The following is a 27,910-nucleotide window of genomic DNA, read 5'->3' on the forward strand; positions in this document are numbered from 1 at the left end:
GTGTGCAGTCCTTTAGGAACCGACTGCTCCAGCGTGAGCCTCCCTCACGGGGTCTCTGGCAGCAAACCTGCTCCAGTGTGGGCTTCTCTCTCTCCATGGGCCACAGCTCCTGCCAGGAGTCTGCTCCGGTGCAGGCTTCCCACAGGGTCACAGCTTCCTTCAGGTATCCACCTACTCCGGCATGGAGGCCCTCCACGGGGTGTAGGCAGTCATCTGCTCCACCGCCCATGGGCTGCAGGGGGACAGCCTGCCTCACCATGGTCTTCACCACAGGCCGCAGGGGAATCGCTGCTCCGGCGCCTGGAGGATCTCCTCCCCCTCCTTCTTCCCTGACCTTGGTGTCTGCAGAAATGTTTCTCTTAACATATTCTCACTCCTCTCACTCGCTGCAATTATTGCTGCGCAACAACTTTTTCACTCTCTTAAATACGTTATCACAGAGGCGAAAAACACTGTCGCTGATGGGCTCGGCCTTGGCCAGCGGCGGGTCTGTCTTAAAGCTGGCTGGCATTGGCTGTATCTGACATAGGGGAAACTTCTAGCAGCTTCATACAGAAGCCACCCCTGTAACCCCCCTGCCACCAAAACCTTGCCACGCAGACCCGTTACACATCCTGTGTTCCAGTGTACAGCATGATTTTATTGAAAGCAGGCAATGCCTTCCAAAAAGGCCTGATGGTGGTGAGGGACTGTGCGTTTCCTGACAGCCGTGACAAAACGATTCCAGCTGTTCTCGAGAGGCACCTAATGCTGTGCTGAAAATTGCTGTTTTGTACGTTTTCTTTAGGATTTAGATGTGGTGATGTTTATTTTGCAGTGTTGTTTAACTGGTTCTTGTTGAATAGTTGTTAGCCCAGCATACAGTTTTGGTAATGCTGTTTTCATTTGTAATCTTTTAAGGTTGTGCTGGTGAGATGGAACGAACCATTCCAGAAATTAGCAACCTGTGATGCAGATGGAGGAATATTTGTTTGGATACAATATGAAGGCAGATGGTCTGTGGAGCTTGTGAATGATCGTGGGGCACAGGTTGGTATGCATGTTTTCTCTGCAGTCGAGAGTGATCAAGTTCCGAGAGACAAATGAAAAGGACAGGGAGTGGTGCTCTATACCTTTTGAAAGCACAGGAGAAAATGAAATATTTCTTTATTGAAAGGAATATGCAAGAACTGTCACAAAGACACTTTGCAAGGACAGTTGCTTTATCCAATAACCATGACATCAGAGCTATAACTGGGCTAATAGTTGCCCTGTCTAGTTCTGTGCAGTGCTACCTTTTATTAAACCAACAAAAAATTCCTTCATGGCCCATATATCTATTTTTTTGTCTTTGATATGTTAAGGTAAGCGACTTTACGTGGAGCCACGATGGGACTCAAGCACTTATCTCCTATAGAGATGGATTTGTTCTGGTTGGTTCAGTCAGTGGACAAAGACACTGGTCTTCAGAAATAAACTTGGAGAGTCAAATCACCTGTGGCATATGGACTCCGGATGACCAACAGGTAATGGGGCTTTTAGAGGTATTAATTGTGTTGCATTGATATGCTATAGAATACACCTCTTAAAAAGTTAAGTAAAATGGTCGCTTTTCAATTTCCCTCAGTTTCCCTCAAAACTCATTCTCCCACAGATAACGAAAATTTAATTCGTCGTGTCATTCTCGTGAGGCAAATATGATAATGTACCAAGTTATCTATCATCACTTTTTACCCTGATTCACATGCAGTCTTATTCAAAGTTAGTTGTTTAAGACAGGAATCTGTAATTGTACCCCTAATTTGTTGATACAGCACTCTTGAAAATGCATTTGAGCAGAGATACAGCCTGGACTAGTAAACATCTGACTGGTCATGTCTGTATTCAGCTGTCCAGTCTGCACTTGCAGCAAAGCAGTTCCAGTGACAGATACGGTTATGTTTGCCTTCACGTGAGCAGATGGATCCAATTGATCCATTTGTGGTCAATGGGACAGCGTCTAGTTGGGGGTCTGTATCTAGTGGAGTCCCTCGAGGATCGGTACTGGGACCAGTACTACTCACTATATTCATCAATGACTTCAGAGTGCACCCTCAACAAGTTTGCTGATCACACAAAACTGGGAGGAGTTGCTGACACACCAGAAGGCTGAGCTGCCATTGAGCAAGACCTGGACAGGCTGGAGAGCTGGGCGGGGAGCAACCTAATGAAGTTCAGCAAGGGCAAGTGTAGGGTCTTGCATTTGGGGAAGAACAACCCCGTGTACCAGTATAGCTTGGGGACTGAGCTGTTGGAGAGTAGCATAGGGGAAAAGGCCCTGGGGATCCTGGTGGACAGCAGGATGACCATGAGCCAGCAATGTGCCCTCATGGCCAAGAAGGCCAATGGCATCCTGGGGTGTGTTAGAAGGGGTGTGGTCAGTAGGTTGAGAGAGGTTCTCCTCCCCCTCTACTCTGGCCTGGTGAGAGCGCATCTGGAATATTGTATCCTGTTCTGGGCCCCTCAGTTCAAGAAGGACAGGGAACTGCTTGAAAGAGTCCAGCCCAGAGCCACAGAGATGATTAAGGGGGTGGAACATCTCCCTTATGATGAAAGGCTGAGGGAGCTGGGTCTCTTTAGCTTGGAGAAGAGGACACTGAGGGGTGACCTCCTCAATGTTTATAAATACGTAAAGGGTGAGTGTCAGGAGGATGGAGCCGGGCTCTTCTCAGTGACGGCCAATGACAGGACAAGGGGCAATGGGTGCAAGCTGGAGCACAGGAGGTTCCACATCAACATAAAGAAAAACTTTTTCACTAAGAGGGTGCCAGAGCACTGGAACAGGCTGCCCAGAGAGGCTGTGGAGTCTCCTTCTCTGGAGACATTCAAAACCCGCCTGGATGCAGTCCTGTGTGATCTACTGTAGGTGGTCCTGCTCTGGCAGGGGGGTTGGACTGGGTGATCTTTTGAGGTCCCTTTCAACCCCTAACACTGAGAATTTTGTGATTCTGTGATTGAGTGTCAGAGAGAGCTCTCAGCCTTATACAAACAACAATTTAAAAGAAGGTCATTTTTCCAACTGTTGAGTCCAAAACTTGCTGATCTTTGAAAAACCCAGTTTAAAAATTATTCTTTACTTTTTTTCTAAAGAAGCATACAATATTGGTCACATCACCATTTATAGTGGGGCTAGCCCCTTGGTTTCATTTGCAGAATTTAGAATAGTCTTTTGCTACTTACTGTTGAGCTTACTGGAACGGTCTTTCCTTCCACATGCTTGCTGTAGTTATGGTTAATATGTCTATAATATAGTACTGAAAGACATGATGGGTTTGAATAGTGCAAGGAGAAACTGTATTATGATGACAACTGGATTACTCTTTCGTTTTACACCACCATGAAAAGGTCTAGTTCAAGACTCAAGGTACCACTGACTTTGATTTAGAATGCTATAAATCCATCCAAGATAAGAGTTATTTTGGGAGTTGCTAGTGGAATACAATAGCACTAATAATACGCATTTCTGCAGCAGCATCTAATAATTTTAGAGTGCTCTGCAAAGAATAATGAATTAATTATTGCAACACTGCTTTTTAAAGCCAGAGAGTCTAACTGCTTCTTTTTGAATCTGGGGGAATGTAAATCTTGACAATAAATAATTTAGTTGAGATCAAGAGGAAAAGAGAAGCAGCAGAAGTAGGAGGGGAAACTAAGATATAATAGCTTTCAGTCCTATGCTTTAAACATGACTCTACCCCATTTGTGTGATACTGTTGTTGCTGCTGTAGTTGGAAATACCTTCACTTGAATGTTTAATTTGGGGTGACTGACTGCCTTTAATTAAATTTAGACAATGTGTTTGTACTTTCTAACCTGGAAACTCCGTAAGTGGTTATTCCAGGAAACAAACATTTGTTCAGTGTCCAGATAAGTGCATTCAAACATGATAGCCAATTCCAACTGTGTGAAAATCACTTGCTTGAGTTACAGACTCTGCTGCTGACAAACTCACTGAAATAGAGACCAAAACCAGCTACGAGCTTGACGTTGCTCTGCACAGTTCTGCTAACTATGGGGTTTGCATGTTAAGTGATGATGGATCTTTGTACTGTTCTCCAGAGTTGGTGGAAAGAAGCAATCTTCTAAAATGTATTTAGATGTATTTGCTTCTGAAGGCAAAGGAAATATGATTCACTGAGGTACTAGGCAAGAGACTATGCTCAGTTTGAACTAAAAATAGCAAGTTGGGGGGAAAGGACATTGCATATATTACACACAAATCATCACATATGGAAATGGGTACCCTTACTGCTTATCTCTGTATCTAATTTCTCTCCTGATTTGTATCTGTGCAAATGAAAACAGAATATTATGCTAGTCCAGAGTAGCTTCAGCATCTTCCCTATTGCTTAATGTAATCTTCTTGTCAGTACAATGAGTGAAAGATAAATGTCAACATCTAAATTTATATTTTGAATACTGTTCTTTTTTGTCGCCCCTCTGGCACCCTGAACATTACTAGTGGAAGTATTCCTGGAAGACAATACACTGAATGGTCCCATGACCTTTAATATAATTAACTTGGAACTTAAATTTCCAAGGGGAATGTATTGTTGAGTATCTGTTTTCTGTTGTCCTGATAAAATTTGCTCAGTAGAGTCTGTCTGTTCACCTCACTCTTCAGTTCTCTCAACTTTCTCCCTCAGCCTTCTGCTCTATGCATCCTCCTCTTTTCTTCAAGTCTCAATTTCCATCTTCTCCTATCTGTCTATTCAGCACCAGTAGGCTGTCACCTCTGTCACTCTACACATGGCTCTGTGGCAGCTCTGCAAGAAGAGGGTAATTTCCTACCACCATCCTTCTGTTGGAGGCAAGAAGTGGTTGGAGCTACAGTATTGCCAACCATCTTCTTGTTTGACAGAGCATGTGCGGCCTCTGGGTTTGTGTCCTTGCTGTGCATTGTCACAGTCTTGTAGGTAAAGCACCTGAGGCAGTGCCTGCTGCCACCTGTGGTTGAAACTCTGTAGTTAATGCTTCCCAAAGTCTTTTGAGAGCCTAGAGGTGGGATGAGAGCTAGAGAGATGGCCAGGGTGGAGTACAGTCCTGCTGAAACTGAGCGTATAGTGGTATCTTTTAACTGATTTGGTATGTACTTTGACCTGATGAAGTTATTGGCTGATTTTATTAATACTAGATGCAACCGTCCTGCATTTTCTTTGAGGAGGAGAGTGGCATCATTCTTCTTGTGGCTCTGTTGTTTTTCAGGATTTTCTGAGCTCTCCTTGCCCATTGGGGACAAACTTACTGTGAGTCACAGGACAGTTGATACAATCTGGTTGCCCACAGTGGTTTCTTTCTCAGCATCATACGTTGTCAGATGATCTTCTCGTGAAGGTCATTGGCAGATTTTTATTGTGGGTCACACCCAGGTCTTAAGTCTGGACTTTGAGCTATGGGCTTCTTCAGCTACTTCAGTACATAGGTCTGTTGATTGTGATTCTGCATGTTTATTGTAGAGGACTAGAAGTTACTTTTCTCACTTCATTGTGTGTCTGTAGTCCTGATCATTTAGGTGTTTCCTGCTTCTGTATAGTATAACCAGAGCATGCATCTGGCCAAGACAAAGAGCCCCGTTATACCAATGACCAGTACACACAATAGGAAGACTTTGCAGGACTGGGTCCTCTGTCTCTCAAGCAGAGTGCCACAGTTGGGTTAAACTTGGATGGATGGGATCACTCAGGAGTGTGACCTTCCTTTCACTGTTTTGAAATGTTTTTTTCAGGGCTACAAGAGGCCGTAGTAGAGCCTACTTCCCCGGGGTCGTGTGGAGTATTTTTTTGGTGAGAAAGCTCACCTAGAATCATGTAGGGAAGAAAAGTGTTATTTGAAATATCAGAGTGTGCTGTGCCCTGTCTTGGGACAGTTCTGTGGTGTCATACTGTGCTTGTTTCCAAAGAGGGAGTGTACATGCCAAGTAGATTGAATGACTTCCCAAGTGAGAAAAACTTGAGTTTTGTCGTAGCCAAAAGGTTTATTTATAATTATAGAAGCAATGTCAATAAGTAATTGAGGATTTTTCCTAGGCCCACAAGTCATCCAAAATATCTTTCCAGTGTTTTATCTCCCCTCCTATGTGCTTGCTCAGCTTCTAGTGGTGTTCTTCTGTCAACTTCTGCTGCTCTTGGGCCATCCTCTCCCTTTCCTTCTCCTAGATTTTACCTGTTAAAGTGGCTTATCTCTCTTCACGCTGGAGAAAGGCACAGTGTCAGAGAACTGTAGAGGGGTCTGATTATCCTGTTGTTTATAGCAATACAGTGTAACTCCCTGGACTTCACTGGGGTTATTTCTGTTGCTGTTTCTGTGTGTGAGAAGGGAATCAGAAGGAAGTCACTGTCTAATAGAGGGAAGCCTCGATGAAAAGAAATGAATGTATTTTAATTCCTGAATATCTCAAGAGGTGCTATTAATCTATATTTGTTCCCTGCATCTCAGCTAGTGTAAATTATTAGACTTTTTTGACAGCTGTAAGAGCCCACTTCTGGTTTTCTCCCCTCCTCTTTCCTGTTGTAAGCTTTTATTTGTGGAAATTCAGGGGCTGGCCAGGATTGTCTTTGGCCAGGACATGACAGACTACAGGTAGGTGTGAACTTTGCCAGCATGCTTCCTTCTGTTTGCTTTGAAAGTAGGTGTACAGGCAGTTAGTTAATTTGATTTGCATCCTGCTGGGTACAACATTAACTTTTGTATGTGGTCCCATCGTAACGCAACATGCATTAGTACTAAGAATGTATAAATACAAGCCCCAAGTTTCAGCCTGTTCTTTGTCTAATCATACAAAATTCTGCTCTCAATAGAAGAGAAAAGCAGCACCGTGTTAGGAACGGATACCGTGTGTGCTGCAGGGTCTTACAAGACACTGGAAGAAAACAATGAGACCAGTAGCAGATGAAACCACTTTGTCTCAAACCACAGGGTGCGGGAGGTCTGTATGTTGGGTTTTTTGTAAATCTTCTGTGGCTTGCAGTAGCTGCACAGGAAACCAGTTTCAGTGTCGTTGGTCACTCTTGCCCCCAGCGCTTGCCGTCCCTACTCCCATGGCAACCACAGATGCGTCAGCATCTTTTTGCCTGACAGGCAGGAGGCAGGGGCAGGCTGCAGCTCCTTCGCCCTGCCAGCAGCACCCTGCCTGCAGCACTTCAGGGTGGAGCCCGGGACCCGGAAAGGAGCTTCATGTGAAGGAGGGGATGCAAGCTACTTTCTGGGTGCAGCAGTGTAGTCGGGTGGGACCTACGTGCTAGTACAGCACTTGGTGCCTTGTGTGTCTCTGATGGGATCAGCAGCGTGCTGTGCCAAGTGGCTGCTGTGAGGTAGGAGCTACGGCACAATTCTCACCAGGAGGTAGGAGCTAATTAACAAGTGCTGCCAAATGATTACCGGTGGCAGCAGCTGTTTCATGAGCTTGCCTCTCAGGCTACTTGGTGTGTCTTTATTCCTTGGCAGGAGTTTTAACTAATAGATCCATTATAGTAGAGTCTGCTTCTGGATCCCACCCATTTTCATCTGTGGACCATGATTTGCAGTTGCTACTACCTTTTCAGGGATAGTTGTTCTGAACAACTCCGAAGCTGAAAGTAGGGATAGTAGCCTTACCCAGCTTCCAGAACATGGTTTAAGAATAAGGAATTTATGAGAGTTTGAAAATGTTGCATCTGTTTGGGCCATGACATCATCTTCTCACCTACATCTTCTTCTTGCCTGCTGCTCTAGAACGAGGAGTTTGTGCTTCCATTCACCCTACCGTTTTGGTTTTAATCAGGTGCTGTAGCGCACGTCTGATTCAGGCAGTCCTTGCTATTGTGGTAGCCACACTGATCAAGTTTAATTATGCTCAGACACCTGGCTGTGTGGAAAAAAGACTTGAAGACAGCCTTCTAATGAGTTGACAGAATGATGAAAGGGAGCTACAAACAGGCAACTGGGGCAGTACAGGAAAGGCAAATATTTACCTTAATTATTGTGAATGAAGGGAAGGAAGGACAAAAGTGAAAAAAATTACAGCCTTTAAAATTTGAAAGTGTAAGCAATGACTTTGGTCTTTATTAGATCTTTGCAGGTTCATGTAAAGGAGCCTTTAAAATGCCAGGGAGTATCTGAATTTTTGTGTCTTAACGTATAAAAGTGCATCTTTTCCCCCATCAGTTCTGGGTGCAGAGACTATCAAATGACCTTACATATATGTTTACAATGACTAGGGCCACTCAGAATTGCACTGTGAGATACAGTCTTTGAGGAGGAACTGGAAGACTTATTTTCATTGATGGATGAATTACTCAGGTTACTGGGAAGAATCGCTGAAGGCTTTTTATAGCATTGAAGAAGTGTCATTAATTAACTAGGCAGTTTATTCAGGCCACAAGGACTGCAGGCAGTGGTTAAATCACGTATAAGGATTTTAACATTGCATGCTGCATAGTTGAGCAGTACCATTAAATGTGAAAAGAGGACACAGGAAGGAGAAACACGGTTGTCTTTCAAGGTAAATAAACTTGTTATGTAAAACAAACAGATAAACAAAACCCACCACAGCTTAACTGTCTTTAGTATTTCGGACTATTTTTAGAAGCATTTCAAACCTTCATGGCAGACTTGCTATTAAAATTAATGATTTCTGCTTGCTTGTGCTAAGGGTTCCGTGAATGTTTACTATCCTATTGCATCCTTTTATACACAAAATATGTGGATTTTTTATATATACTTAAAATTTTTAAATGTTTTTGCAAAGACTTTGTATTCTTGTTTTATATATTTATATGTCCTGGAAGCCAGTAACAGTTTGTTTTTGTTCTTTGCTTAGTGACTTGATTTTTATGATGCCACGTAATAGTCACAGACAGATTTTGTGTGGAAAAAGTAATGTGAATTTTAGTGCTACTTAGCCTTTTTTTTCCCCCTCTTTTTTTTTTTTTATTATGTTGTTTTAAAGCTGCATTATGGAGCTATTTCTGAAATAATAGATCCCCCCCCCCATGTCTATACATAGACTTATTAGCATTTTCTTTCCTTTGCCTTTTTGTCTCAAGTAGGTTTTCATGCATTATTCTGCTAAGAATATGGATTCCAAAAAGAAGGAAAGAGAAGAGTTAAATAGCTTGGTGCACTGTGCCTTTTTTCAGTTGTACTCTCCTTTTCTCACTAGCAATGAGCAGCTACACTGCAGATTTCAGTACTCAGATAAGGACTTTGTAGGCTTTGCCTTGAGTTTTGGGGAGGCCAGACGAGAAGGATGTTCTCCTTGCAGCCTCTAGACTTCATATGCGGCTTCAGGAGCCGTGGCATATCTCTGTGGATTTATTCCAGACAAGGTTTTTCCTGCCAGAAACCCTAGCTGATACTGCACAGTTACTGAGTGGGTAATTGAAGGAGCAGAGCAAAAAGGTGATGCTTCAATGTGCTTTCTTCTTCCCACTCGCTTCATCTGTGCCTTGCCTAATCTTTCCCTTGTTGCTCTTCATCCAGCCTGTAGTGGCAAGACACTGAGAGAGCTGACGAGATGGTGCCATTTGTTCTAGTCATGAGGGCTGTAACATGGGGGATGTTTATGGGCTGACAGCATCATGGCTCATGTTTTCTCAGTAGCTCCTGCAGTGTTTCATGTCAACACTGTTTCAGATGAGTCTTGCAAAGAAATTTTTCCCTTAATGGCTCTGTCTGAAAGGAGTAATACAACTGTGTTAATGTTTTGCTCATCCTTGTAGACAGGGTGTTTGATGTTTGTTACTGTGAAAAGCGAATGGCTGAATGGATCTCTTCATCCCCTTGGATGCACAGTGTACTAGAACGTACAGATCACCCTCAACAGTGCATCTTGTAACTCTTTACCTTGATCTAACATGACACTCAGATAGATAGGTCACAATATTCTTATTTTAGTTGACCGGAATCTGGGGTTTGTTAAACTCTGCACACTCTACCATGTCTTCCCCTCCCTCAGGAAAGGAAGCATGTCAATGGCAGTGACAAACCAGAGATGGGGGAAGAGCTGAAGACTCCTGCTATTCAGTTAATGTTTCCACTTAGCATTTTTATACCCAGTGCTGCAAGTATAAACATGACCAGTCTCTGTGTGGGAAGTGTCAGGAAGAAAGAAGTCATTTGCCTGTCCTCTCACCTTTCTGGCAGTTGTACAGAAAGATTTGCTCATATAGCCTGAAGTCTTTAGTTCTTTGGGACAGGGAGTACTTATTTGAAACTGTGTTTCTGAAAAGCGCTGTATTATGCTTCAGCTGTAGGGGGCAACAGTAAGAATGAGGATTTGTAGTGCAGCTGTGCAAAGTAGCAGCACATACTTACACTACTTTTTAGACAGTTCAGGGGAAAAATGGCACCTCCTGCAGGGAGCTGCTCTCTTCTGCTTTTCTCTAAGGAGAAGTCGTATGTAAGGTAGTAAAATTGTTTCAGTTTGTTTGTTCAGATTTTGAGTTGGTCAGGAGAGGGCATGTGAGTGGAAGTGTAATTCTTATAGAGGAAAAACTCTCCAAACTGTGAGGGTTTTACTGCTTTTTTCATAAATAGTTTGTGTTATTCCGTTGCCAGAGCCACTTGGCTGAGAGTGCTTTGGCCCCAGAACCCCTTTGGTTCATCCAGAGCTTTGTGATCTTTTCAGTTCAAAAAAAATGTGGCTGCCAGAGTGGTTAATTTAAGCTTTGTTATCCCTGGGACTTGATCCGTCAATTTTTTTGGGAGCTAGTAAGAAGACTAGGAGCTAGATGGGGTCTTGAACTTGGGTCAGATGTGTTCAAGCCTGTGGATAGTCTGAAACCTTGCTGCAGGGAAGGAGAATTAAAGTGATTGAGTCTGGAGGAGGAGTTTTGTGGATTTCTCCACTAGGTCTTGCCTGGCAAAGCAAGGCCAAGTTTCATAGTAAATTGGAGATGAAAGGTGATATTTTTGGAAACTGGTGTCACATGGTCTTTCTATTGATTTGCCACAAAGAGATAGGGTGCCAGTGGAAAGTGGGAGCACTATCTCTTTATTCTCCAAAACCTTTCCCATCAGTGGTTCAGCCTACGTGGATTCAGCTTGAGCTCTCTACACTTTGTCCAGGAGCCAGTTTCTTCTCAGTGTTCAAACGTTCAGGGATTGTTGGCGACTGCATCAGCTGAAAAGGGTTTAATCCTTCCCTGCTTTCCTTGCTTTTAGGAGGATAGTCATTCTTCTTCTGTGCCTCATTTCAGTAACACTTTATTACTCAGCATGTCTCCATGCTGACTCAGTTATGCTTGACCTCACCCATTCTACATAGTTCCTGACCATGCTGAGGTACCCCTCTCTGCCAGCACCCAAAACCTAGAAGGAGAATGCAGAAGTTGAGGGCTTCCATTAGCGTATAGCTTAACCCAGGGGCTTCTTGATTTTGTATTATGAAATTCAAAACAGCAAGGACGTTGCTTCTAAACTGCTTTGTATTGCATTTTCACTGGTCGAGAGTGCAATCCTTGTTGCTAAGTAATACCATTTTCAATTAGCAAAAAAAAAGACAGCCGGAACACAGAGACTCTCAGAATTCTAAAACTCTGAAGGAAATTTTAGCTTCAGCAGTCAACATATCTTTCAGGAAATAACAAAACCCTGGCCTGGGAACAATGCAGGAGACTGCCAAGTGTATCAGTTAACTTCTTTGCTTGATTGAGTGGTTGTTGGTAAAACTAACTGCGTTTTCCCATCTAACAGCACAAAATAGTTGTTTTTGTTGCTATATATGATTTGATATATGTGAAGAATATGTGTTTTCATAGACATATGTGAGCTTCCCTGGCAGACTTTAGTGAGAAAACAGAAAACCATGCGGCCTGAAGAGCGTTCCAGAGTACTTCTGCTGTGGGAGCTCGGTAGTCCGGGCTCAGAATCCTGCATGTGTTAAAAGGCGTTCCAGCTGCTGGCTTTTTGTTCATTTTGCATACTTCGAATGTGATTTGAAACCTGACACAAGTTTAAAAAAACACAACTCTTTTCCATGTCTAAAGTAAACTGAGGTATATTGTTAATTCAGTAAACCTTATTTAGAAGGGCAACTCTTTTCACTTAAAAATCAATTTGTTTTCTTGAAAAATGTCTCAAAAACTAAGAAAGAATATAGAAATGTGTGTGCCTGGAAATACACAAGTCAGAATTAGTCCAGGTATAATTACAGGGGCATATAATAATCAGTCTTTCTCTGATTTGCAGGAATGCTTTCAAATAACACTGTCTCTGCCTGGACGATTGCTTACATCCTCACATGTCCAGAGTAGTTGTATAACTTGAGATCCTGGTTTTGAGACTACTTACGTTTTTGACTCCTGAAATGGTGTGCAGGGCTGTATCTCGTTTGCAGTCATTCAGCTATGTTATACCATTGTAGAGAGAAATAAAGCCAGTGTGGTTTGAATCCCCAGGTTTTAGTATTTCAATATTTATCAAATGGATTTGTCACCAAGATCTCCAGTGTATTTACTTTGTCTTCTCATTTGAGGGCTTTGTAACAGTTATCTAGACCCTGTGGACTTTGTGAGAGAAAGAAGGAACAAGCCTGAAAGTAGGTGACTAAACCAGTGCTGCTTTCAAAAGCGTTAACGGGCTCAAATGAGAATTTCACTGCTATGTATATATGCATTTAGCTGGATGATCTTGTGGTGCATTGTCCATGTGTGGGGCTTGTAATGTCTCATGCCCAGAGGAAACAAACACTCTTCTCTGTTTTTTTCCAGACATAAAAGCGGTCAAAGAAAACCTAGTGCTTTTCCCCCAAGCTTGTGTGAATTGTGGTGATGTCTCTTTTTGTGTCAGTTCAAGAAATCGTTTTCCAGTGGTTGAATTTTTAATGGAAATAAAAAGTATTCAGCAGGAGAGCAGCTATCTCGTTCTCTCTTTCTCTCTGCATTTTGAGGTAAAGAGAAGGAAAGCCAGAAATATCACACTGAGAAAAAAACAAACTTTCAGTTCTTCATGTATCCTAAGAGGCGGCTGCTGCACTGTCTCCTGCTTTGTGGTAGAGAAACAATAAACAAGAAGAGCACAAGGAATGCAAAATGCTAATACCACAACTAAATGGACTGCAAAATGTTGTGACTCAGCCTTTGCAAGACTGGCATTTTTTTGTTAGGCTAATGAATGAAAATATTTAAAGGCAATAATTTTCCAAGTGTTTCCTGTGTTATGAAGCCTACCTGCATAATTAGAAGGTTGATCCATCACTTTGTATGTTAGTCAGTTTATAGTTCAGTTAATTTTGAATCAGCAAAATAGATTTATGTCTATTAGTATGATGACATTATGGTGATGACTGAGGAGGCTGTTCCTATCATGAATACTAATGTTTGTCTAGATGGCTAAATCAGGTCAAACAGAACTAATTCGGTTTCCTTCAGCTGTTCAGCATCTTCTGACAAAGCAAACACAGTTGGCCTTATTCGTGTTTTTGGAGGATGTGACTCCTGAGGAAGAAAGCTGACTTTTTCCTTTAGCGGGAGATGGGGAGGAGGCTGAAGGAAAAAGCATAAAGACAGGTCTAAACTTTGAAAAGGGGAATGTCAGTGAAACAGAACATCAGACGAGGTGCCTGCAAATGCAGAGATATGCAGGGTAAGTTAGTGCCTGGTACAATGGCAGCAAGGTTTCAGCAGATGTGTGTGCCAAACAGAAAAGGTACCATAAAGGCAAAGAGTAAAACAAAATGCTGAAAGAGAAAGGTTTGCAAAGTGGGCAGGTGGAAGAGGAATCCTTCACTTTGGAAGTATGACCTTGGAGAATGTTAAAAACTAAAAGAGTAAGTTTTTCTGAGATCATTCGTGGTTTACTTGTTCACAAGATGTTGATGAGATTTCTGCCCTGGGTTACTACTTCACTGTTAAGAAACTCCTCACTGAGTCTGAGGAAATTAAAAGGAAGTCCTGGAACAGGTTAGTTTGAAATGCAGCAAGTCTCTCTGCCTGACTGGTACATCCAAAGATTATGAAGGCTGTTGAATATAAACTAACTTTGCTGCTAGCAGAAATAATCACATCTCTGTCCTAAGTCTTGAAAGGCAGCACTGTTCTCCTGCAATACCTTTAGAAAAGGATTTAGGAACATTCAAGAAATATGCTAATAAGGTTTACATCTGCACCTTGCAACTGGTTAAAGCAAAAATGGAACATGGAAAAACAAAACACCTGTAAACTGGTCTGAAAAGAGCTGGGTAGGATGTTTCTTCCAGGGGGGGATCATGACTCACTAGTCTCTCGGAAGTCTTTGTATGTGTCGTTGAAAGCGATGTCTAGAAAAAATAGCCAAAATGACATATTTAGTTCTGAAGAAGTCAACACATTCCAATGCAAATAGGACCCCCTTAGGATTTCCTAACAGAAATACCTGCGTGTGTGCTTTGGGGATGTGGGGATGTATACTCTACATGAATGATTTGACAGGTGTAGAAACCCCAGCATAGTACAACAGATTACGCTTACTGTGTTTGGATGGATTAACAGCACAGGGAGAACTGGGCAGGTTTCAGTCCACAAAGGGGAAGACTAAGTAGTCAATTTGCATTATAAAAATGGGGACAGTGGGTTTCCCTTTATGTCATTATGTTTAAAATTATTTTTTATTTTAAAATACTGCTGGTTAAAATATTTGCTGTTGTGAAATAGCAACATTTACAGGTTACATACAGTTACTTGTATTATGTAGGGCTGTAGAAGGCTTGAGTATTTCATGTCCAGTAGAGCTTAGTTTGCTGGACTTGTCCAGTAAAGATCTAACTCTCTGCCTTTCTAAGAAAAAACTTCATGTGGCCACTTTATCCTTCCAGGTGCCGAGTATCCTATGGGAGAAGGAAGAGATATGATTTGAGAAATTGCTCAGTGGGGTAACTGGCAACTTAGCCACACCTTAGGGAGTATTAGAGCACCTGAGATTTCATGACAGATGACATTAATTTTCAGAATATTTCAGTGTATCCAGGAATTAAAATGTGATCTGTTAATGCACTTTGCATAGTCCTACCAGGCAAGTTCTGTCTTTCTGTGAAAATTCTGGTTTATAAATAATCAAATTATAGTAGGATGGAGTTTACTACATTGATTTTCAATGCTGCTTTAATTAGCGGAGTCTGTGAAGTTTTTTGCTTCCCTCAGTTGTCAGATGTACATTCTTTGTAAAATGTCAGAGAAGTTCTTTTTAAAATCCCGAGCCAACAGGAGTAAAGCAGATGGATGTTCCTTTTCCAACCTTCTAGCATCACAATACTGGAATCTCTCACTTTAAAAGTGCCGTCCTGAAGTAGCCTGCAATGGCTTTATATTTCTTCCGGTAGCTATGGCAAGTCCAGCTTCTGATATTTCAACTTGAGCTTCAGTCAAAGGCTTGGTCGTTGCCCAGATACTGAATGATGGCCCATGTTGTAAAGATGTAAAGATTTCCTGGGAGTTTTGTTTAACCAGCAACGTTAGAAACCTTTGGTGTTAGTAATAAATGTCGTGAAGGGAGCATCTTGTTTTATCAATATCTTTCTGTAACAGTATTGACTGTTCAGTTTGTACAACCAAAACCTGAGACAGCAAATAACTCCATCTTTTACCCCTCATATATACATCAAGTCATTGAATACATTATTGCTGGGATTGGATTAGCCTCGGTTGATATAAAAGTCAAAGTGACTGTAGTTCTGGAAAGCTTCTTTGACAATGAGGACAGGCAAAGACGGAGGAGTGGACACTAGCTAGTTCCCTGCAGATGTAAGTCAGCATAGTTTCATTGACTTAAGTCTATAGATCATAACAATTGAATTTTTTCAGCTACTGCATATAATCAAATGTGGTGAGATGGAAGGGTCTCCCCCTTTCCTACTGGGAATTAGTATATTCAAACGGACATAAAGCTTGAGCATTCTCACTGTTGATGAGTTCAATTTACTTACATTAAACTAAATTAAATAGCAACAAAACATGTTTTGTGCAAAAATAACATTGCTATTAGTAAATTATAATTCTCTTAGGAAGTAGTGGGCCGCCTGAGCTGGACCTTCAGTGCACCAGGTCTGTAGTTGCTCCGCTGTAGCTCTGTTGATCTCTGTGCAGCCAAACCATTTTCTGCTAATACTGTGTCTGTCCAGATACATTACAGCATCACAGGAATAGTGACAGTGCAGCACAACAGATCCACATGTTGCAAAGTCACTGAAGAGGTTCAAGTTGTTCCTCTTGGACTGAATTTTTTAGCTTCTTGGCTGTTCTAATATTCATCTCCTCATGAGATTAATACTTCGGAGCAGAATACCCCATCTTTTGATTACTATGTGTCTTTTAGGAATTGGTATATTTCAGACCGCTAATTGAAGAGTCATTGAAATCTTGGGCATTTAAGGGGATTGCAATCTTGAATGATAGTTTCATGGATAATAGTTTAACAACTATTTTTAGCTGAAAAGCCTTTAGGTGAAAAACCTTTTTATTTGCCAAAACTAGCTTGTGAAACTCATCACAAGTTGCCAGAGGTTAAGAGGTCAGCTGATTTCAAAGAAGGGTGTTTTTCAGGATTTTGATTTCTTATAGTAAATAGGAATCACCCCAAGCTTTGGTTTCCTGGAGAACCGAGACACTTGTGCTTCAGGACCAAACCCAAGTTGTCAGCTCTTGGTACGCTTAGAAAACTATGTGTGAATTACCCCAATGCTGTTCATCACAGTTTTCCCTTCAAAGCATACAGCGTCAGGGCACTATTGGAGTCTGCTCTGCATTTGTATGGCCTTTGATCATCTACAGCCTCATTGTAGTGCAGGATTCATTATGTTTGATACGTGTTGTAAAGAAATGGTGTATTTATGCTGTGTAACTGACTCACATTTTGAATGTATTGGGTGATTTTAGGTATTTTGTTATCAGATTAAGCATAATTCTATAAATGCAATTCTACAAGTGGTAATGCATGTAAAAACAGTTGAAATCATGAACAGTATGAAAGGAGAGGGGATGAGACAAGAGAAGAACAACAGAGCAAGGGGCCAAAGAACCACTTCAAAATCAATACTTGGGATTTTTTTTTTTAATTACTATTATTATCATTTAGCTTTTGTATTCAGAGGTTAACAAACTACTGTAATTTATTCATTACCTTTTTCCAACATTCCCTCAGACTTTCTAGATCTGCAAATACCTGAAAATACAAATTTAGGTGGCTGAAATACAACCTTTTAATTTATCGGGTCGATCCTTCAGGCATACCCTGTGGCTCAACCTTTTTTCTGAAGGTCAAGAGAGTTTTATTCATCTGACATAAGTAGCTTGAGTGTGGCATTTATAACTTGAGTAATGTTATGGATGATAACACCATTAGACATTTTTACAGCTTCAGCAGGAGTTCAGCCAGCAGGACTATCAGCCTGATAAATGCTTTCATCTTAAAGGTTGTATTGCTACAATAACCCCGAAACTTAAAGCTGCTCCTTGAAACCTACAGCCTGGCTAAAGAGATGAAGAATGCCCTCTGACATTTCTATGTTGCTAAAGAGCGCTCTCAGGTTCCAGTGCAAGAATTAAGATGCCCACATGCAGCTGTTCTGATCTGAATTGGAAATTACTTCATGATTTTAAGTTAATTGGGGGCAGTGCTACTTGGAAGAATTAGCTTTAGACTGAGATGAGACTGGATTCTGGGTGATGAGGTCCAACATTTTGCTCCTACCCAATTGTAAAGTGTTTCTACAGGATTTTAGGAAGCAGAACTCTTACACTGCTTTTTTCAGAAATAGCAGAGTTTCACCTGCTTTGTCTGGATATTTTGCAGTTATAAAACTCCTAGGAGACTGCTAAAAAGCCAGTCTATAGAGTGGGCTGAAAGTGGTGTGAGAAGCTTGCAATGACAACCGGTAGGATTTTGGCTTTGTAGAAGAAGTTTGTTCTGTAGAGATCTGAAGGAGAGTGGTTATGTTCTGAAAGCAGATAATGAAAGTGGCTCTGGTAGATAGTGAAGTGGCACTGGTTATGCATGTAAAAACAGTTGCAATAATGAAGTGTGACAGGAGATGGGATGATACAAGTGGAAGAAGACTAGAATAAAGGTCCACAAGGGAAGGGAGTATGAGATGGACAAAGGTGGAGTTCTTGCTTTTATGTCTAAGAATAGTAATGTGAGGCTTGTAGCAAACTTTAGCTGCTGCTTTAACCCAGCAGCTATTTAACACAAAAATATTTGTAACATGTAATGATTACAGTTAAGGCAGCCGGATACAGTTTTTCATTGCTTCTGATAATGTGAAACAACTCCATTGATTTTCTTAAGATTTTAATGACTGAACGGGAGTTCCTCTGTTAAACTGCTATTCTAGTTTACAACCTTCTGTGTTTCCTGATCATCACCTTGATCACAGGAAAAATTTTAGTACTTCTTATTTTAACTGAGACCTCTGAAGCCATGCTTTCTTTCTGAAACTTTTTTGAAAGTGCAACCAAGACAGTTGCTTCCTAGGTGAGTACTATTGTGCAAGTCTGATACGGTACACGGTTTGAATGCTGCAAGTCTGGCATGGCATCTCAGAATGAAGATAGAAAGCAAGACCCCTGACAGCAGAGGTCAAGAAGGGTGATTGGAGGCTTTGAACAGCTATACAGGGATATCCTAAGTAAGCTGTTATTCTTCAGCTTGGAAAAGAGATGACTAAGGGATTAGATAATAGAGGTCTATAAAATTGTGACCAATGTTGAGAATGTAAGTAAGGAACAATTATTCTGTATTTCTTTTAGTGTTAAGAGGTAAAGGTTATCAAGTGCAATTATCAATTATCAAGGAAGAGGGAGTATTTTTTGCTGAAGCTACACGCATGTGCAGGGGAGGTGCCTGCTCAGTGCATGCTGTTCTTTTACTCTTCCCCAAACACTTGACCACTGTTTGAGGTAAGATAGAAGGCTAGATAAATTTTTGATCTGGGCATGTAATTGTTGGAATCTTACACTTACGAGCACTGGAAATAGGTTGTAGACTGAAGGACAGATATAAGATTTTCACCTTCCTTTTAGCTTCATTTTTAGTGCTGGCTAGTTTTCAACTCGATGAGTGTGTTTAAACTTGCTTTGCCTCATATGGAATTATGTGATAGCAGCAGCCTTGGCTAATGCATTTATCATTTTGTGGATTTATTAATCCTTATTTCCTGATGTTTTTCTAAAACTCATCGAATATTCAGGATCTTAACTTGCTTAAAGCCTCAAGAGAGAAAATGCTTACTTAAAAAAATGATAGGTTCCGGTCAGTCTGAATTCAGTCAGTGTGCATTGGCTATGGAGTAGTGTAGGGGCAAGAAAAAAACTTGCGTTATCCATTTTGTATTTGAAATGGTGGGTAGAAGCTGTTCTTCATCTCTTCCTGAACATGTAACGTATTGCCTTCCTCTTGGGCTATAATAATTACTTCCAGTTGACTGATCATACTGCTTTTTGCCTCTGTTTTTGGACGACATTCTCCTACCTTCTCTCAGCTCGTCAGCTGAATTACCTGTCCTCCTCTATTCAGCTTTCTATTTCTCAAAAGCTGTTTGAAATCTCTGCTAAGACCTCGCTTTTGTCAGCTGCGCCTTTTGGTATTGTTATGACTGATGCATACCATGGTTTCTGCCACCAATTTTAGAATTTTCTGTATAATCCAAGAATACTGCCGAATCTGTGGTAGCCCTTCTCCTAGCTCATTTTAGTTGTAGTAATGGCCAAGTTCAAATAAAGTGTAATGGGTCATACTAAAGTGAACAGAATGCACCCCACCGTGAAACATTACTTGCTCACAGATTTTAGGCACTTACCTCTAGACCCTGCTGCTTTAAATTCATTCTTTATATACATCTTTCAATTCGGTATCCTGTTGTGGCACCATTTCACATTCCTGACTGCTTTGCTTTCAATTAATTTCCAGTGTAGCTAGTTAATTACAAGATGAGTTTGAAGGAGGGTCCAGCGACTGATGTGTGGTGGGACTGAGGGCTATTCTGTTATTTTCAGGTACTCTTTGGCACTGCTGATGGACAGGTTATCGTCATGGACTGCCATGGCCGAATGCTGGCCCACGTGCTCCTTCACGAGTCAGATGGCATCCTCAGCATGTCCTGGAACTACCCCAGCTTCCTGGTGGAAGACAGCAGTGAGAGCGACACAGACTCTGATGACTATTCCCCACCACAAGGTAGTGTTGTGTGCATGTCCTTTGGTTTCAGCTTTGCAAGCACTCACGAAGGCATCTCGAACGCCAGGGAGTTGTCGTGCTGTACTAGAACAACAGGATGGCCACAGTTTCAAGCTGGTAGAAGCCAAAAGATGGTGTATTCCAGTGGAGGTAGCATGGGGGATGGAGCAGAGAGCTAGTTCGGGAGAGTGGGTTTGTCCTCGGCTCTGCCCTAGCCTTGCAGCATGGCTTGAGGTCATACCTCATCTGTGCTGCTCTGCCTGCATTTGCACAAGTGAAATAACAACACAAAGCTCAAAGTTTTTAGTCATGATGAGTAAAGAACACTAGACAGGGGCATATCAGTTTTCACTGATAAGCAGATGTGAGGTATTGCGATGGTCCGTATGTATGGAGGTAGTCAGAATGCAGTCACAGAAGTTAGTGTGTTATTATATAGATTCATGTGAAAAGACACCAGTACTAGACATGGAGGAAAGTACTACATCTTTAATTTTATCTCTGTTCCATAGGATTTCTGTAATACTCATTATTGTAGTCCCATCCTTGAGAGTCCTGCCATAAAGAGCTCACTAAGTTCGTAGAAGGATTGGAAATTAAAATATTTCCTGCAATTACACAGGATAGAAGACGGGTGACTGGAGCTGTCTGGAGTTACTAATTCCCATGCTTCAGAGCACATTGCCAGTTTGAGGGAATAAATCCTTCCCTCCCCTTAAGTATAAATATAACTCATTGGGTGAAATGTTTTGGTTTTAAACTCTTTGGAAATCATCAATAGTAAAGACCTAGGACGCCTAGGTACCCATGCACAGTCAGCCCCATTCTTATTCGAGTAGTGCTAATACTTCTTGTTAATGCTGTTCAGTTAGTCTATAAGATCTAGGTAAGCTGTTTCTGTGTTCCAGTGTATAAAGTCTGAACTAAATTAACAACTAAATTAATACAACAGTGATTGTACAGTGAGAAATTTAAATACGTACTAGCTAAAATGAATTCTGAATTTGGATCTCAGATCTGAACCACTGAATTGAGGACTCTTGCAGTTTTAACTCTAATTTGGATTCAGTTCAAAAATCTACCTTTTCCAGAATTGTGTATGTATGTCAATATAATAAGCATATGTATTTAACAAGTAATGATAGAAGATAGTGTGATCACCTGGTAAAATGTTAGCGTCGTTTAAAGCTGAGTTTTGTTTTGGCTTTCATGCCTCACTTTTGGTACTGGGTGACATTTCTTTACCTTAGAAGAAAAGAAACAAATTTCAAATTTCCTAGCAAGCTTCTCAACCCAGACAGAGAACAACATTAAATTGGGGGTTTGTTGGGTTTTTTTAGTACTGAGGTGCCAGTTGGAGGATGGTGAAGTTGCAGAGTACCCAGATAAGAACATAAATGATATGCATGTGCTAGCTTTTTCTGAGTCAATTTGGGGGTGGGTGGACTAGTTACAAGCCTACAAGCCTATTTTAATGATTACCCAAACATGATGTGTTTTCTTTAGAGCAAATGCAGCATAAACCTCTTGAAGGTGTCAAGCTTTTGACTCACACAGATGTGTAGGAAGGACTGGAAGTTTGATGGGTTTTTCTTATTAAATTATATACACACAGCGATGTTAATTGCTAGACATCTTTCTCCAAAATGCTTTCTGATCAGCTTTTTTACAAGTTCAGGAAGCAATACCACTCTTAACTGGCTCTGCCGTCTTTATTGACTGAAGGGATGCTGGCTGGGCCTTGAGAGGCACTTTGTCAGGGGCCAGCGGCATCTCCTGTCAGAAATTGTAAACAAAAAGAGTTAAACAGTGAATGCTACAGGTGGTGATATTGGTCATGAAGTATTTGAACAAGGGAATTTCAGTGAATGCTGAAAAATAAGTCCAGAGGAGGGGAGAATTTGCAGAAATGGTTTTTAAAGGCAAATGTTCAATTTGGGCACATCTCTGCCTTTGAGTGCCTTGGATCCTTTTATGCAGGATGGCAGGTGACTTTTAGTGCTGCTGCCTAGCTCTTAACATTTAGGATACAGTAATTTGTGAAAGGTCAATATGTTCTCTTAGAAATTCTTGTAATGCCTCCATGTGACTTCAGGAGGAGTCACCAGCACTTGCCCAAGCAGAAAGTGTATCTAACAAATAGCTATTAATGTGATTATATTGTTCATTACACTGATTTTCAACTTGGGTCCCAAGGAAGCCTTCCATAGCACAGGTTTTCAGTTTGTGGACACTTTGGGGAGCTGACAGTGGAGAAAGATTGAAAACCACCACTGTATGACATCATAGTATGTGCATAAATCACTTTGGATATACTGCAGTAAAAATTCACGAAGTAAAAACAGAGGTTTCACAAAAGCAGACAAGCTAAGCTAACTAGCTAAAACTGCTTTGCTTTTGCCCGCAGACCTTGCGAAAATATGCAGGTTGAGTTTGAGGCTTGGAACCACACCTAATGGCGGTAGGCTGAAGTGCAGCGTATTTCAGCCTGGATGTAATTACTTCTGGTTGTTTGCCTTTTGCTCACTCCAGAGTCTTGTTTTTGCAGATGGACCAGCTGTGTATCCAGTCCCGGTGCAGAACACCAAGCCACTACTTACTGTCAGCTTCACATCGGGAGACATCAGTTTAATGAACAATTATGATGACTTGTCTCCTACTATCATCCGCTCAGGGTTGAAAGGTACAAAAGGAAGCCATTTCACCCCCTTCCTCTGCTCTGTTTTTCTTGTTTGTTTAATGATGTGTGTCCAGGTTATGTTTTTGCAGTTGTCTCTCCTAACCCAGCAGCACTCGGGCACCGTTATTGCCGTTTCCAGCAGTGACACCTGCTGGTGGAAGAGCAGTGCTTGGCCGGTAGAGTTTTTGTGTTTGAAAAAATATTTTCGTTTTTGAAATCGTGGTTTTATGGCAGTTTTGTAGAGCAATTGATCTGTTTGCCGTTTTTCAGCTGAATGTGCTAATATGTTTATGCTTCTTTGTGTGAATGCCTCTGCTACATAACACTTCCTTTGCATCTGTAATTCGTAAGGTCTCCTCCCATGCTTTTGGTAACCAGGTATGAATCCCAGTGCTGCTTTGACTCTCACAAATATTGAAAACTTGCTAGAATTATTAATTAGCAAGAGGCAAGTTATTCTGAGAGAAGGAAAATTCCACTGATTAATTACTATACATCTTGCAAAGTGATGTGCATGAATGTTTGTACAATCAGTATTCTATGCAAAATATTTAATTCACATTGAAAGCCCCTTACATTGCCAGTGTACAGTTTACAGTGCTTTGCCTGCAGAGGCGTTTTAATTCACTATAACACATAAGCACTTCCTTAAATATAGATTCCATTGATTCATTTTCATTTCCACAGGTAAATTAGTTTTATATTAGATGAAGAAGAAAAAAAAAAAAAAGCTGTTGGAGCAGACTTTTAGCTGTTCTGCAACAGTGGGCTATTTTTGGTGAAAAGTTGCCCTAACACCAGCCCAATAGTTTTTGGGTGATCCACTATGTAGGGTAGTCTTAGGAGGTAAAAAATCACCTTTGAGGTTTCTTTTCGACTCCTGCTTCCATCTGTGCCAACACAAGAAGTGCGTGGCTGGCAAAATGTAGCATCATGAGGCAAGCCTGTGATCCAGAAAACTTCTTCAGCCGAAAGGACACCTAAAGTCCAGGAAACTGGAACCAATTTAGAGAAGCTCTTGTGATATCCACCAACAGGTCTGCTCAGCATCTCTACAGTATTATAGTAATTAGGGTAGGGATAGTCTTGAGTTGTCATCTAGTCTAGCTTTCAGCTGGAAACAGTAGGAGAAACAAACCCTGTATTATTCTCTGTTCAGAGTTACAGGGCTCTGTCTTGCAGAGGATGTCTGTCCTGTTTGTCTTTCACTAATGGAAAAAAAGATCCCTTAATTACATCACCTTCTGCTAGAAAAATATTAATGTACAGGGTAGAGTAGAAATATTTTTATTAATTGTAAACTGGACTATATTGTTTTCATCAGTAGACAAAAAATGTGCAACATCTTTCTGGTTAGGGAGTGTGTGTGGGACAGAGACAGAGAAAGGTAACTGGGAAATCACTGTCTTGTTTTGAAGCACTGTACAGTGGAAAGTATTTTACGTACAGTTTTATATAGATGTACACATTTTCTATATCTCCTTACTATTATTTTCCAAGTAACTGTAATTTTACTGGTTTTTGTCACACGCAAGTATGTGCAAAACCACCCAGCTCAGGGTCTGCATCCTCTCCAACCACGTGGTGTTCTATTGGGAGTGGATGGTCTTCAATATTGTCTGCAAGTCTTAATTCATGTAGTTTTGTTTGAAATCTCAAAGTACTGCTTTGTGGTCTCTGCAGCAGATGTCCTTGTCTTTATGGGCTGCTGTAGGCTACTCAATGTATTTTTAAAGCAGGCAACTATAAAACTATTTAAAGCAATAACAATATACTCTACTAGCTTTGCGTAGCTGTCATTTTATGAGGAATATTTGTATTAAATTGATACAGAAAAACTTTTGCTGTTGGATGAGAATTTGATTACCCAAATGCAAGTTGTTCTTTTCATCCAGCTTGAACACTTCAGGAATTTTTGTCAGTTCTAGTGGAGGTCCTGAACAGTTCAGTTGTATCCTTTCTTTTTTTGAATGTTTTAACTCAGTGATTCTCAGTGCACTGCTACCTGCAGAACTGCTGAACTACATGTACTAGTTGTGCTAGTTAGCTACAACTACTACCTGCAGAGCTATTGCACATTTAGAGTGCCCTTTATTCAAGGTTTGCTGATATACATGCCTGTAGAGGCTGGCAAGCAGTTTTGAAGGGATAACTCCAGTCCACTGATTCACTTGCAGATGGTTAACCTAGATGAAACCTCCATGTGATTTTTTTATCTCTGTGCTTGAGCTGAGACCTAGTTATCAGTTGAGCTATTTCACATCAAGGTTCGATAATCGTTGAAGACCTTGTTGGCAGTGGAAGCATGCTGTAGAGCCATGTTGTCCCAGGGTGGGGGGAATGCTGCAGCCCACATCCACCCCTTCGCTGCCTTTGCAGCAGCCTAATTCTAGGAGTTTTGTGAGAGAGAGAAAACTCACTCCTCTTCCTCTTGGTATGGGCATCGACTGAAAGTTTTACCTGAAGACACATCCAAAGGAAACTGGTTTTTCACTTTGGCAGTTGTGTAGTTAATCCAGTTACCAGAAGTGGAGTTGATCAGCTTGCCTCATTGATTTCTAACCTGCCTATCATTATATTCTCTGAGAAAGATGAATTAAATCCCATTGTAGATTACTTAGAGGGCTGAGGACTAAGAGGAAAAAAAGAGGCATACAGTGCCTAGCTGTGGAAAAATTATCTTGAGGAACACGCTTCTTGCCTCTGATATGTACAGAAGCATAATTCCCATGAGAAATATCAGAAAGTTGAAATAATACAAAACCATTTTAAATTGCACATAAAAGTCCCTGAAAATGACAAGTTGACAACTTGAAACAATTTTGAGATCCTTCCTGCCAACTCTCATTTCTCTTCTGCTTCTTCATTTGAAGACAGCTTCTCGCCCACAAATGTCTTCAAAAGGTTCTTGGCAGATTGAGTATCCCAGAGCATAAAAGTTTTGTCTTTACCTTCACTTTGTCTCAGCACAAAATAGCTGCCTTTCACCTCTGGTTTAAGAGTAAAAAGGTTTAAAGACTAGCTCAGTATTCCTTGCACATGCAAATCTGCCTCTGAAATACAAGCAGAAACACAAAATACTGGTTTAGTGCTCTTGAAGTGTGACAAAGAGCTGGAGCATATAAGGGTTTGAAATTAGCATCCCCAAATTAAGCTGTGGGTGTTACTCATCATGAGATGCCTGTAGAAGTAACTGATATGTATATTCATATCCATGTATATATATGAGAGACTACGCAGTGCCTGTGTGCTTCTGGCAAACTCCTGCTAGACAGATGAGTAGTTTTTCACAAGTCAGGTGTCAAAAGAAAACCTATGACATGGAGGCCATATGTATTTATGGACAAAAATCCAAAAGTCTTTCTAGTTTGATGTTGTACTAAACTATAACCCTAGTTTGAGTTATGCTGAAAGTTATATTCACAGCCAGTGAGAACATGAAGTATTGCCAGATATGCTGCTTTTTTGCACTGTAGGCCTTTCCAGGCAAATACTCTTATTACTTACCCACATATTAATTTGATTCCAGTTATTTACTCCAAAGATGTGCAGAGGATCTTCCACATCAGTTTTAACACCTCTGATAAATTCTTGTCCTTAGGTGCTTAGGAGCAACCACTGATACATTCTGGACTCACCATAGAGAGAGAAAAATGAATGGTTTTCACACATTTTTTGTAGTTTATGAAATAGTCATTCTTGGAAGTGCATCTGCGGCATATTTGCTACTATTTCAATGAAAGTATTTAGGTTTTTGAGTGCTTAAGTAACTTCTGAGAGCATGGTTTAGCTGTTCAGGTCACCTTGCAGCATCTGAAAATACTGTTGCTGCTGACTCTAATCAGTGATTATTGCAAACTGTCTTTGTGATTTCAGATGTGGTGGTACAGTGGTGTACACAAGGAGACCTCCTTGCAGTAGCAGGCATGGAGAAGCAAAGCCAGCTGGTTGACCTCAGCAATGGTTCCCTGTTGAAAAGCGCACTTGTCAAGTTCTACAATGTGCGCGGGGAACATATCTACACTCTGGAGACACCTGTGCAGGTAGGAGGTATTTTTTCAGTCAGTTCTCAATGCTTTGCTGACCTGGTTTTCCCACATTAGCTCATTGGTATAAACCTGCAATGTGAAAGTGGTCCTGAACACATTCTAAAATACAATAAAAATGCTCTATAAATAATTGTTGTTTGCATTAAGGTAGACATCCAAGAGTGCGTCTGATTCTAAGGCCTGCTGTGCTAGGTGTTGTGCAAATATATAATGAGAAACAGTCTGTTTTTCAAAATTGTTGGGCCATGAACAGACAAGATAGAAAAAGGAAATTCTGTTGTTTACGGATAGATGACTGAGGAGAAAAAAATCAGATAACTTGCTTGATGTTGCAGCAGAGCCAAAAGCTGGAAAAAACACTCCAAGTCCAGTATCATAATTACAAGACTATTCTGTTTGTTATTGCTGTAATTTCCTAATGTACCATCAGTTGATCTGATGCAGTATTTTACTTTTTATGGCATCAGATGGAGGAGGTTGAATCAGAAAATCTTGTTTCTGTTCCCACCTTCTGTACAGACTTTCAGTGTAACCTCGGTCATGTTACTTGACAAGTAAATAGCAACACGTGATCTGTGTGCTGCTTAGGAGCACAACATGCTTCATAGGTCTTCGCTGATATTGCAGAACCCAACTGAATGTCTCTCTATGGTTCATTGTATTTTCTGCAGAATAGGGATGACTCCGTTCTGATTTCTGACTGTTACTAGTGAAACTTAATTAATTTATGATAGCTTTGAAATCTAAACTGAAGGAAAATGCTGTAGGTATATTAACTTAATTATATTTAATGATTATACCATTTATTATGATTTCTTTTTCAGTACCCTGATCTGGAATGGATACAAAAGGATGACATAGTAAACCAGCTGCTAAGCTTTTGTGTTTGCTTATATTTAGCATTAACTTGTGCTTATTAACGTTAGCACTCTAATTAGAATAGATGGAATTCCTTAGTTTTGTAATGTACAAAATAATGGTCTCTAAAGCCAACTTAAATACATACAGCAATATCTAATCCTGATTTAGGTACCTGAAG

The 27,910-nt window shown here is 40.9% G+C and overlaps 1 protein-coding gene across 3 annotated transcripts in view; it reads left to right on the forward strand.

Moving 5' to 3' along the window:
* Positions 1 to 27,910, forward strand: part of TULP4 (TUB like protein 4) — a 133,557-nt gene that overhangs the window by 76,861 nt on the left and 28,786 nt on the right. For all 3 annotated transcript variants that reach the window (XM_086461148.1, XM_086461149.1, XM_086461150.1), the window contains exons 2-6: positions 901 to 1,029; positions 1,344 to 1,505; positions 19,962 to 20,142; positions 22,691 to 22,825; positions 26,699 to 26,865. In XM_086461148.1, coding sequence (XP_086317274.1) covers positions 901 to 1,029; positions 1,344 to 1,505; positions 19,962 to 20,142; positions 22,691 to 22,825; positions 26,699 to 26,865 — 774 coding nt within the window. The remainder of the gene's footprint in view (positions 1 to 900; positions 1,030 to 1,343; positions 1,506 to 19,961; positions 20,143 to 22,690; positions 22,826 to 26,698; positions 26,866 to 27,910) is intronic.

The sequence above is a fragment of the Leptosomus discolor genome, chromosome 2, assembly GCF_034619465.1.
Source record: "Leptosomus discolor isolate bLepDis1 chromosome 2, bLepDis1.hap2, whole genome shotgun sequence".
Taxonomy (NCBI): domain Eukaryota; kingdom Metazoa; phylum Chordata; class Aves; order Leptosomiformes; family Leptosomidae; genus Leptosomus; species Leptosomus discolor.